General features: G+C 41.9%; 1 protein-coding gene across 2 annotated transcripts in view; it reads left to right on the plus strand.

Annotated features, from left to right (window-relative positions):
- The window catches only part of LOC103392790 (protein sidekick-2-like), a 111,915-nt gene that overhangs the window by 90,445 nt on the left and 9,055 nt on the right, over nucleotides 1–12,415 (plus strand). Inside the window, exons 24-42 of one of the 2 annotated variants that reach the window (XM_008329518.3) lie at nucleotides 471–621; nucleotides 2,193–2,430; nucleotides 2,515–2,630; nucleotides 3,121–3,310; nucleotides 3,401–3,499; nucleotides 3,868–4,062; nucleotides 4,146–4,347; nucleotides 4,756–4,859; nucleotides 5,273–5,343; nucleotides 5,972–6,101; nucleotides 6,251–6,307; nucleotides 6,811–6,912; nucleotides 7,001–7,116; nucleotides 7,578–7,764; nucleotides 8,972–9,109; nucleotides 10,828–10,989; nucleotides 11,076–11,201; nucleotides 11,298–11,462; nucleotides 11,548–11,688. In XM_008329518.3, coding sequence (XP_008327740.1) covers nucleotides 471–621; nucleotides 2,193–2,430; nucleotides 2,515–2,630; nucleotides 3,121–3,310; nucleotides 3,401–3,499; nucleotides 3,868–4,062; nucleotides 4,146–4,347; nucleotides 4,756–4,859; nucleotides 5,273–5,343; nucleotides 5,972–6,101; nucleotides 6,251–6,307; nucleotides 6,811–6,912; nucleotides 7,001–7,116; nucleotides 7,578–7,764; nucleotides 8,972–9,109; nucleotides 10,828–10,989; nucleotides 11,076–11,201; nucleotides 11,298–11,462; nucleotides 11,548–11,688 — 2,690 coding nt within the window. The remainder of the gene's footprint in view (nucleotides 1–470; nucleotides 622–2,192; nucleotides 2,431–2,514; nucleotides 2,631–3,120; nucleotides 3,311–3,400; nucleotides 3,500–3,867; nucleotides 4,063–4,145; nucleotides 4,348–4,755; nucleotides 4,860–5,272; nucleotides 5,344–5,971; nucleotides 6,102–6,250; nucleotides 6,308–6,810; nucleotides 6,913–7,000; nucleotides 7,117–7,577; nucleotides 7,765–8,971; nucleotides 9,110–10,827; nucleotides 10,990–11,075; nucleotides 11,202–11,297; nucleotides 11,463–11,547; nucleotides 11,689–12,415) is intronic. The other variant, XM_025064563.1, reaches the window with a different exon arrangement.

Here is a 12,415-nt window from a genome sequence, read left to right on the forward strand (position 1 = left end):
TAATAATAATAATAATAATAACACACTTAATGACAGCCTGTGTACACTGCAAAGACACTGTGAATTTCCCCATTGTGGGACATTGAAAAAATTGACTTAATTTTTTTCAATTTTTTTTTTATATTCTATTATTCTTATATGCTATAAAACTCAGTCAGTTTTGAAGCCAAAATGGCTAAAAAATAATAATTTTAGCCTGATGTACCTAATGATTGGCCAGTGTATCTGTTTTCCCATTTGCTTTATTTCTCGTCTCACAAACAGATTCTCTGCTGCTGCATTGACCTACTTTCCTTTTGGTCACAATCACAATTTCATCCAATCTAATCTAATCTAATCTAATCTAGAGTGATCTAATCTTTTTTCATATCAACAGCCTTTCATGATTAAACACCGACATTGTCTGTAGATGAGAAATCATTATGTATATATATATATATATATTTTTTTTTTTTTTTTTGTGGTCCAAGGTTTCGAATGCGCCAGGTCAACATAGTGGGCACCAGTCTGCCCAGTCAACCCTCCAGGAAGATCCAGACCTTACAGGCCCCTCCAGACATCGCCCCCGCCAACGTCACCCTGCGCACCGCCAGTGAGACCAGCTTGTGGCTGCGCTGGGTGGTGAGTTTGTCACAGTGAACTTCACCTTAATGTCTGTTTATCAAATATATTATATATATAAAATATCCCAAGGCCAGAATGATCACTGGTATCTAGTCAGGGGCCAGATGTGAGTGGTTTGTGGACTAAAAGTTGACCACGGCCCTAGTGTTTGATACCACTGACTCATATCTGTTTTCTCTAGCATTTTTTTTAACATTTTCCTTGCAGACTCACAGCTCCTTGTTTTTTTTTTTTTTTTTTTTTTTTTACTTTTTAGGTCAGAAATGTGAGTTAATAGAAAGAAAATATTACATTTAAAAAGTTAGCCCAGAGTAACAGTGTATTAAATAACATCTTACAGGCTTTATATGTCTGCCGCCATTCTAATTTTAGACCTTGTGTTTTGTTTTTGTCCGTGCAGTGTTGCTCTTTCAGTCTTCTGTTCTCATGTTCTGCTGGATGTCTGTGCTGTCTCCATGATGAATACAGATTGCACTGATAATTATCTGGAAAGGTGCAGCCACACTGTCCTTTTGATGCCAGCTTCCTCCACAGTATTTGGCCATTACATTCTTTGCTACATCTGTCCATTATGATCAGGGAGCGGCGGCTGACGGTGCCAGGCTGCAGCAGAGTGCTTGTGCAGCTCTGGCAGGATTAGAAGTGGTACAAGTTACCTGGATTTAACAGCAGCGGGGCGTCAGCTGCCTGATACAGCTCAGAGAATTAATGGAATATTTCGGCGACTTCAGCTCTTCGCAAAGGCTGTTGTAAAATTTTGTGATCCCCTCAGAGCCGGACCACATTAATGTTAAAAATACTTCCACATCCGTATTAAAAAAAAGTACATATTTGCATTTCAGTGCTTACGATTATGTGCAATTATGTGTGCTGGATACAGAACATTAGTCTTTAAAGGTCCAGTGTAACATTAAAGGACGGTTTATTGATGAAAATTGAATCTTCTGCCCAGAACTTAGTTGTTAAAAGTGTAATAAAGCTTTGAAATAAAAAGTATTTGTTTTTTAAGAGCTTTAATGACTTTTTATGTTCATTTTTGAGAGTTTTGGTAATATTAGTCAGTGTTTTTTTCAAGCTGCTTATTATTGAAGTCAGTTTTGTTTCCTTCTGTTAGGTCAAGCTCATTATATAAACATGACGTCCAGTGACATCATCACTGTCTGGACTTTTCAAAACTTGATATTGTCAGAGTTCATTCATTAATTTTGTTTGCTACCTTCTGTAGGAAAATACTGGACATCCCTACCAACGCCAATACCATAATGAAACCGACTTCAGCACAGATAGCTGATGAGTTAAGAGTAAACCCTAAACCTTAGGAGGTGTTAAACTGCTGATTTTGATAACCCAGGATGTTGTTTCATTGTAAACTGACCAGCTGGTTGAGGCGCTTAAGGGTGTTGAATATTTAGAGTAGAGTACCACATCTAAAAAAAGTGTAGAATACTTCAATTAAAAAGCTAACACGAATTAGCTCTTTTGCATGTTTTTGCTTTCATTCTTTATCTACATTTTAGGAATATGAAAAGAAAAACTCTCAGAATTAAAAGACGAAAAAAATCTCTCAGCCTCTTCCAGAGTGGGAGTACAACGGCAACCCGGATCTTGTTGGCTACCGGATCCAGTACTCCAAAGCTGGTTCTAAAGGTGGAGTTCTCTCGCATGTCATCATGGATCGACTGGAGAGAGAGTTCACCATTGAAGACTTAGAAGAGTGGATGGAGTATGAGGTCAGAGTCCAGGCCATCAACGGGATTGGTTCAGGACCCTGGAGCCAAGCAGTCCACGGCAGAACCAGAGAGTCTGGTGAGAAGAGACTCTGGCTTCACGTGTAGAATCTCACATTACCACTGATATCAGATTCTGACTTTTACCTGTTACCTGTTGCAGTGCCCTCTAGTGGTCCGACCAATGTGTCAGCCTTCGCTACGACCTCCAGCAGCATCCTGGTGAGGTGGGGAGAAGTCGCTGCAGCTGACCGCAATGGACTTGTCTTGGGATACAAGGTCAGTGTGTATCAGTGTTTAGCACCTTGACTGGATCCTGTTAATGCCGAATCTATAGCGCCCCCTTTTGTAGATTGTGGACTGTTGTCGAGGCCCCAACACTTTCATAGCTATTGCTGAAAAACTAAATTAAACTTTTTTTTAATTTAGTAATTCCTGTAAAAATGCTATTCTCATTGAACAAAAGAAAAAAAACACAAAATAGTGCATTTCCCAATGAGACCAATAAAGCAAATATTAAAATTCAGTTGCAGTAGCTCTGTGCCCTCCTAAGAAAGCCCCCCCAACTTTGAGACTGCACTAAAGTGTGCCTCAGCTGTCGTTACACTTCATAAAAAGTGTATTTATTAATTATTAGAAACAGTTAAAGTCTCTTTCTCCTTTTGTCTATTTAGTTAAGATCCAAGTAAATGTCATGTTCACCAACAACAGTGGAGCTGGTACTCTCCATGTACGTCAGCAGCTGTTAGTAGACCCTGGTGTCTTTCAGGTCGTGTATAAGGAAAAGGACTCGGACAAAGCTCCTGATTCCTGGACAGTGGACGGGAACACCAGCCACAGTGTCCAGCTGAGTGGTCTGGGCAAATACGTCCTGTATGAGATCCAGGTCCTGGCGTTCACACGTATTGGGGATGGAAGGAGCAGCACACCACCCATTCTTGAGAGAACCCTGGATGACGGTGCTTGGATCATTCTCAATGACAGTGCTCAGATATTTCTGTTTGGTTCATTTTTGGTCCGTTTTAAACCTTTTTGATAAATTGTTTCAGTGCCAGGACCTCCAGTCGGCATCCTGTTCCCTGAAGTCAGGACCACATCAGTCAGGCTCATCTGGCAGCCTCCTGCACAGCCCAATGGAATCATCCTGGGTATGTGTTAAAATATACAAATTTCAATCATCATATTTTACCAAACCAAGGTTGTTTTAAATACTTTTCCCACGGCTTCAGAGGCATGCAGAAATAATGAAAGGAAAATAGAAGCCAAGATCAAATGTACACCATCATCCATGTAAGATTTACAAAAAAGGCTACAGAGCACAGAACAGTTCCCATCAAAGGTCTAATAACAGACACAGAAAAAGATTTTAGTTTTCAGTTGAATGAAATATATCAGCCTTGAATCTATTTTTCCTTTAACCCTCTCCATCTGCTTTTTTGTGATGATAAGATTTCCCTGCTTTTAGCCCTTCCTTTGTTATGCATGGCTTTGTATCATATTGGTCTGTCTCCTGCAGCCTATCAGATCACGTACAGAAGAAACTCCTCAAATAGCAACGCTGCCACCGTGGACGTGCTGAGCCCCAGTGCACGACAGTACACAGCGACTGGACTGAAGCCAGAAACGGTTTATGTTTTCCGCCTCACTGCTCAGACACGGAAAGGCTGGGGGGAAGCAGCGGAGGCTCTGGTGGTCACCACAGAAAAGAGAGGTAGGGAAAAAAGGCAGTTAAAATGTTTTATTTTGAAGAGTTTACTTTAAATAAATGACCGTACGTTTTGCTCTGCTCTCCAGCTCGACCTCAACCCACAAGTCGTCCTGTCGTTCCTCAAGAGGAAGTCCAGGCACGCAGAGTGCTTTTGTCCTGGGAACCCGGCAGTGACGGCCTGTCACCGGTTCGGTACTACACGGTCCAGTACAGAGAGCTGCCTGACAGTAACTGGACTGTGCATTCAGCTTCAGTCAGCCATGAGACCAACTCCTACATCGTGGACAGGTAAATGTAAATGTATTCATTGTAGCAGTCAGTGGCAGATGGTGGACTACACTCTGGATTGTTTGACACCTGTAACGCCTGCCCTTGTAGCGTCTAATTTACATAAACCAACAAGTTGAAACCACAATACATGGAGAAAATTCATGAACAAACCTTTTTGCTGTAAGGCAAGAACACGTACCACTCTTGCGCCACGTGGACCAATGTATGTTTCAACATTTCTGAAAAAAAACTACATATTTCCTGGTGTAGTACCACCTCTGGCCAGCAGGTTTGGAGTCTAACACTAGTTCCTTTTGCTGGCTCTAACAGCTGTTTTTGAAACACCAACTGAAGGTTTTCACGTCCATTAACTTTAGGATTTAAAAATAACAAACTCCATTCGGTGAACATTTCCTGTCTTTGAAGGTTGAAGCCGTTCACTTCCTACCAGTTTCGACTCAAAGCGACCAATGACATAGGAGACAGCGAGTACAGCCAGGAGAGTGAGGCCATCACTACACTACAAGACGGTAAGTCATAGTGACTGCTGTAATTAGACATGGATCCAACAGCATCGGCCTCACGCTCTGTTGAGCACGAAGCACCGAGCGTACGTGAGAAATGGTCTGAGCCATCTGTAGGCATTGGTGATGCCACTGAAATAGACTGGGCTCCATTTGTACAGTTACTTTCACAATTAGCAGAGCACATCTGCTCTGCGAGCCTCGCCATGCAACAGTAGTCTGCGAACAGATAGCTATGATCTACGGTGACATCACAACATCCCATTAGTCGCGACAACATCCGTTGCAGTCCGTGTTGTCTTTTTGGACTTTCACACTTTTTCTCTACTGGCCCAGAGTTTTTATATCCCATTTTTTTTTCACTCTCTGCAGCAGCTTTTGTCAACATTAACATTTTTTTTCTTTTCCTTCTCCTCCAGCTCCAGACAAAGCACCAACAATTCTGTCTGTCACACCTCACACGACTACATCTGTACTGGTTCGCTGGCAGGTAAAACGACTTCAAGAATGAGAAGTGGGAAGTTAGAACCAGAGCTAGACCCAGCAGTGTTTTTCAAATACCTTTTAGTTTTTATATTTTCTTTAGAGATGTTAAGATTTGTTGTTGTTTTTAGTTGATTGTTTTTAGCCATTTTGTAGTAGGTGGCTATTGTATGTTGCTGTATGCAGCTCACCTTTTAGAAGAAAACCAACCAATTTGTAATATAACTTTGTTTGTTTAAATGTTTCTTTCCATTTTTGTTCTTTCTGAATCCATTCTTTAGACATTTTGTTTCAGTTAAATGGTCTTATGCTAATTTTATAGTCTAATATCTAAATATTTAATATCTAAAGTCTAAATTTTCATAGTCATTGGCTTCATGGTCAGTCAAAGACTAAAGATCAGTCTAAATGTCAATGGATTGGATTTTTTACACAAATAAGGAACAAATATTTGCACTGTAATCATTAAGTTTCTTAAACTGCAGTCATTCATATATATATATATATAGAGAGAGAGAGAGAGAAAGAGAGAGAGAGATTGTTCTGCTCTTTAGTATCACAGCAGGGGCACTTGGTTCCTCATATTACACAGGAGCAGTTTCGCCGTTAGCAGATTCTTTTTTGTCTCTCTTTAGCCTCCCTCTGAGGATCACATAAATGGAGTGTTGCTGGGCTTCAGGGTCAGGTACCGTGAATTACACTACGACCACCTACGCAGCTTCACCGTTCGCGCAGGTCCCTCTGCCAACTGGGCCGATCTCACGGGTGAGCCGACATTTTCACTCCTGACCTGGGATGAATGAAGTTGTATTAATGCCCTCATTAAGAACTGCAGTTCGTTACATACGAGTCTCTTAATGCCCCTGCCCTCTCCTCCTTTACGCCCTCCTCGTTTTGCTCCGCCTCCCTTCCAGCTCCGTACAGTGTCAGGAATTTAACAGAATCCTCGCTTACTCAATATGAACTGGATAGTAAGTCCTGTGTAGTGTGTTATCATCGTCATCCTCCACCTCCTCCATCCATCTCCATCTGTTAATGTGACGTATTTGTGTTTTATTTCCACCATTTTAGCACCATACGTATTATACACTTCACTTTGTAGAATTTAATCACAGCAAGTGCAGGATGCACAGCCCTCCCACTCAGCTGTACCCACTAAGGAGCTGCTTACGATTCCTCTGATGTATGTATGGCTTTAATCTCCCCGAGCCGCCCTGCCCCTATTTTACTTTTTTCTTTTGAATCACTGACAAATCTTTCCCATGTCCCCATCACAATCTCATCTTTTCATCACTCTGCTCTTTTAATTCCATCCCTTCGCTGTTTCTGTCTCTTCCATTTGTGCTCGTTGTTGTCTTGCCACAGGCATGGCTGTGAAACTGTGAGTCTCCCTGGAATAACTTTTTTTTTCTATCGCTATTTTTATTATTTTATTTGTTCCATCATAAAGGAAGTCGTGCTTCCCTCCTTTCAGATTTGAGCAAACACAAACGCTACGAGATCCGACTCAGTGTGTACAACGCTGTCGGGGAGGGTCCGAGCAGCGCCCCGCAGGAGGTGTTTGTTGGAGAAGCAGGTACTTGTTGAGGATGTTCTTGGTTTACGCTTGCGTAGTACACGCACAGTAGTCACATTGCTAATATATCTATTTACACGCTCTGCAGTCCCAACAGCGCCCCCACAGAATGTGATGGTCCAGTCCTCAACAGCCACACAGCTGGACGTCACATGGGACCCTCCTCCTCTGGACGCTCAGAATGGAGACATTCAAGGATACAAGGTAATCTGCACGTTCCCTAAGACAACAGAATGGTAATGCATTTGAAAAGAGGCTCAGGCTAACTTCAGAAAATCATTGTCCCTGAACTCAGACGCCTTTTCAACAAAAAACATTTTCTCTGAGACAATCATGAGTTAATGTGTGCAGAAGGCCCAAAAATGTTTGGTTTTGCAGACCAGGGCTCCAAGACTGGCCGGCCTTCAGTGCCTGTCTAAAAATGTTGAAAAAGGAGATGAGATGAGACAAGGATGGCCAGTGAAAGTCAAGTGTTTTGCAAGAATGTCAAAAAAATGTTCTTTTTTTAAATCTTAACTTCCAAGTGATTTAAATGTGTCTCAGAAGTAAAGTAGAGGTGGATATGTGAACATTAAATTTTTATTAGCATTTTTGGGAAAAGTTCCAACTTTTCTGGCTGTAGATTTTGTGTTTCATTGTGTCTTCATTTCTTGCTCTCCTTGTAGATTTACTTCTGGGAGTTTCAGCTGCAGAATGAGACGGAACGTCTGCGCACTCTCTTCCTGCCGGAGCTGGGGGTCAAGATCAAAAACTTGACAGGCTACACTACCTACCTGATCAGCGTGTCAGCCTTCAACGCTGCAGGGGATGGCCCCCGCTCCCTGCCCACCAGAGGGCGCACTCAGCAAGCGGGTGAGTTGCACTGAATCCAGCTGTTGAAAGAATAAATGCCCAGTGTCCTTTATTTTTTTGCCCCCTGCTAAAAGCCCTCTGCTTCTGCACGTGTTCTCTTTTCTCCTCCCGTCTATTTCTGGCAGCTGGACTATGTTAATCCTCTTCATTATTTCACAAATTTCATGGTCTTCATGGGATCATATAGAGTATAGTGACTCAGAAATAACTTTCTCCCCACAGTAGTAGAAAGTGCAGACTTTTCATCTTTGGCCTCTGTGTTACACAAAACCCACAAAATGCAGCTAAAGCACTGCGGCTTTAAGACAAATAATGAAAGCGCGGCTCCTCCTATTCCCAGAGATACAGAGCATTTTCACCAAATAGTTCAGACACAAAACAGGAACCTCCTCCAGGACAAGCCAAGGGGGTGGAAGCCCAATGACAGCGGAGGAGCAATGAATACAGAGCGCGGGGGGACACATGTAGATTAGTTTTTGGCTGCAACTGCACAAAGGCGTCTGTGTTTATCAGCTCCAGAGAGTCCCTCCTCTGCGGTTTCAGCACAAAAATGGTTTACAGTATAAATTTCTTTCAATTGTTCCGCCCCCTTAAAGGCTGTGACATTGGTGAGTGATACAAAGTGCTGAGAACTTAAAACAGAAGCAGGAATTTTGGCTCCATTCTCAGCTCAGGATGCTGGGAAGCCAGCCAACACATGCTTGTGTGAATATTATGCAAAATTGGAAGGCTAAATCCTGATGCTCAGCTGGTGCGGAGTCAGCTGGCAGAGTTCTCACAGCTCTGGCTCAAGGTCACAGCAAATGCTTTTTGTGTTAATTCCGTTTCCTAATGACGCCTAAATTGGTAAAAATGATAATTTATTATTTTACTGGAGTCACGATAATAAGCAGAGCCTCTGTTAAATTTCATAGTAGTCCCCTTTCATCCTGGCTAATACTTTCATTAGTATGTAAATTGCATTTTCACTTTACACTGCCTTTGGATTTTTCTCTTAATTTATTTATTTTTGCAGTGGTATTTTGTATTACCGTGTAAAATTATGTCATGTATAATAATACAGAAAATAAGGATGATAATGCTTCTTTTTTTTTTATCAAGCAGTTACTGGCTCTCGTTCCATCGTACATTACAGTACATGATGTTTGGTTTTAGAAATTGAATATGGTCCAGCTGTAATCACCAACTGTTTTCTCCACTCCAAAAGCCCCCACCGCACCTGGCTTCATCCACTTTGGTGAACTGACCACCACTTCGGTCAACGTGTCCTGGGGAGAGCCCAAACAGGCCAATGGCATCATTGAAGGCTACCGCCTGGTTTATGAGCCCTGCACGCCTGTGGACGGTGAGAAACTCTGCCTGCAGTCTAAAACCTCTGCCATGCACTGACATTCCTCAGCTGGCGTTCTCAGACGGTTGATTTATAACTGCTCGTCACATATTTCCATGTTCTCTTTAAACTGACGCTGCTTAAACTCATGCTCCTAATGCACCACAGATGAACATAGGGTGTTATATGGGATGGCTGATGAAACAAAAAAAGTGTCGGAATGCTATGGCGAGACTTGCTCACACGTCGAGGGAAATACAGCCAATGGCTAGCTAAGCAAAACTTCATGGACCAGACTGTCAAGTAATTGAGAGCAGAGGTGGAACTCTGAGCTGAGGCTGATGTGGTCCCCTGGCTATTCACTGATGGGGCCCAGGGCCAGACACAAAGTAGTGCTACTTCCTACTTGCTTTCTTATATTTATATATATATAAAAGGTTCCTGTGAGTCTGCCCAATTCACCTTTTCTTTTAAATATGCATAGGTGCTGTTTTTCTGAGAAAATTTGACCTTAAAGAAATCCAAATTGTTGCAAAAGTTCAATTTAGCCTTGAAATCTACCGAACATCGAATACTGGCTGGGGAAAGAATGAAATTGTATTTCTCGAAGTTGAACTCACCGGGGACTCTCCCGCTCATTTGTTTTAGCCGGGAAGTAATCGAGGGATATAATAGCATAGCATCATCTAACCATCAAGTACAACATACAAAGGGAAACCAATTGTCCTTTGTAATGAAGGACAAATTGCTTTTGTCAGTATATCAGTTGTCTACTTCAGCTGGGACATGAACAGTGGTTTAGATTAGCTTTAACCTTAGCTTGACTTAACGTGCATGAAAACTCACTGTGTCCGTTATTGGGAATTCACCCTGGTGGAAAGAACACTCGGTGCATTAACAGTGCAATGCGGTAAAACGGAATTAATCTGTTAGTCCTACCAGTACCAGACAGTTTTAGTACGCAAACAAATGACCCCAACTTAAATAGTACTTAATGTAATGTATATTCTGACTAATACACTCAGATAAAGTTGGCTTAATTTAGAAAGTAAAGATTAAAATTGATTTCTCAGTAGACTAGATGCACGGGGGTCAACAATTTCCTCTCCAGCTTGGAATTGAAAACAGCAGCAGTAGCATTTCTTAGTTAGTGCCGGCATGAAACAGTGTTGAGACTGAAACTTTCCAGTACATTCAAGAAACTGAATGTACTAGAATTTATACTGTGCATCCAGGGAAAAAAGCCAAATTTGTTTTGTGAACAAACACCAGTGCAGGCACTTCCTGTTTGCAGCATTAAGGAAATATTGTGTATCTTAGTGTCAGGATTATTTTTCTGATAAAACACTCCAGTAATACTTGAATCTTCATTACAAACTGTCTTTACTGGTATTTAAACATATCAACATATTTATTTTATATCAGTGCATCATTATGTAATTACAATTCAATATAATATGAATAATGTGTTAATAACAGTCTGTGATTAAAAAGAAATAGAGAACAATATTAAATACAGAGATTGACAAAGTTAGCTTTTTACCGCTAATCTTCACGCTAACATGTCTACTAGCCACAGTCCATTACTTAAATGCTAAAATTGTTAATATATGTCTAAGTATTTTGGTCTCCAGACTGACTCCTTTTTACATCAGGACAGCGACTTAATATAACTGTATGTAAGTGACCGTTATTTATTGAGCGTTTCCTGTACTGCCCTTCTGTTACTCCAGGTGTCAGTAAGATCGTGACAGTCGATGTAAAGGGCAGCACTCCCCTCTGGATGAAGATCAAAGACCTGGCTGATGGCGTCACCTATAATTTCCGCATCCGTGCTAAAACGCTCACTTATGGCCCAGAGGTCGAGGCTAACATCACCACTGGGCCCGGAGAAGGTGCTCTTTCCTCATGTCCATGTCAGTAATCAAATCTTTTTTGACAGAATGCCAGTTTTCAAACTATCCATTTTCATCCACCCAAGGAGCCCCGGGCCCTCCAGGGGAACCATTTATTTCTCGTCATGGCGCTGCCCTCACACTTCACTGGACAAGTGGTGATCAAGGTCGTTCACCCATCACGAGATACGTTATTGAAGCCAGACCCTCCGGTGAGCGGCTTACGCTAAGACTTGGTGACACTTTCCACCGCGATCACTGCTGCTCTTGATCAATGCCTATGCATATACATGTCACCCTGTCTTTAGATGAAGGGTTGTGGGACATCCTAATCAAAGACATTCCTAAAGAGGTGACATCTTACACACTTAACCTGGACATGCTGAGGGAAGGGGTCACCTACGACTTCAGAGTGATTGCAGTCAACGACTACGGCTACGGCTCTCCCAGCGCTCCTTCCCCTTCAATATCAGGTCTATACTGAAGGTTCACAATAGTCTGCATGACTTTTTTTTCCTATTTGCATATTAAATATTCATGTGAATTTTATGTCTCCAGCCCAGAAAGTTTCTCCATTCTACGAGGAGTGGTGGTTCCTGGTGGTGATTGCTCTGGTGGGCCTCATCTTCATACTCCTCCTTGTTTTCATCCTCATCATCCGCGGCCAGAGTAAAAAATACACCAAGAAAGCGGACGCAGGTAGGAAACTTCTTGTTAATATTAGAGCCGCAGGTTGAGTTTCTTGATCTCTGCATGAGGCATCAGCTATGAACTGGAATTGTCCTTTCACTAGCAGAGTGTTGCTGTGAAACTAATTCCCCGACTGCACTGCTGAGTCTATTTAATAAAATTAGATGAATTAAAGATACTCACTTTCATAATTTGGCTGACGGGCAAAAGCGGAGAGTGAGGGTTAGTTGCTGAAACAGGCCGATGAATCAACATTTATGTTCATGTTAAACTGCAGCGACGATCGATACTGGGATTAATGGCTCGGCCGTGGTTTAATGCCCTGGTCATTAGTCAGACTGAGGGTAATTCTATAACTACAGCACCAGTGGCTCTCACACCACTGTATAAAACAGACAATTTTCATGATGATAAAATATTCCTGGTGACATTACTGCTGCTAAAAAATAAATGTTTAACTCCCAAATATAAGCTATGTTTTTCTACAGTAGTAGCTCGATTGTATTACTGTTCGGCAGCTAATCACAGTGGAGGTTTGTAGGGCATTTTATAGCCTTGGTTTGACCACTCAAATGGAGCTGTGGTCATAGAGGTTAGCATAAAAGTGAAGGAAAGAAGGCCAAATGGGGTGAAGAGGAAGTCCAGGTCAAGCCTGTCCATTCATGGTCCTTTAACTGTGTCAGCAACTCACACGGTGCCAGGGTTACCAGGGTCACCAAATGGGTTTGGGCAAGAA

Source organism: Cynoglossus semilaevis, chromosome 17 (assembly GCF_000523025.1).
Source record: "Cynoglossus semilaevis isolate Cse_v1.0 chromosome 17, Cse_v1.0, whole genome shotgun sequence".
NCBI lineage: Eukaryota > Metazoa > Chordata > Actinopteri > Pleuronectiformes > Cynoglossidae > Cynoglossus > Cynoglossus semilaevis.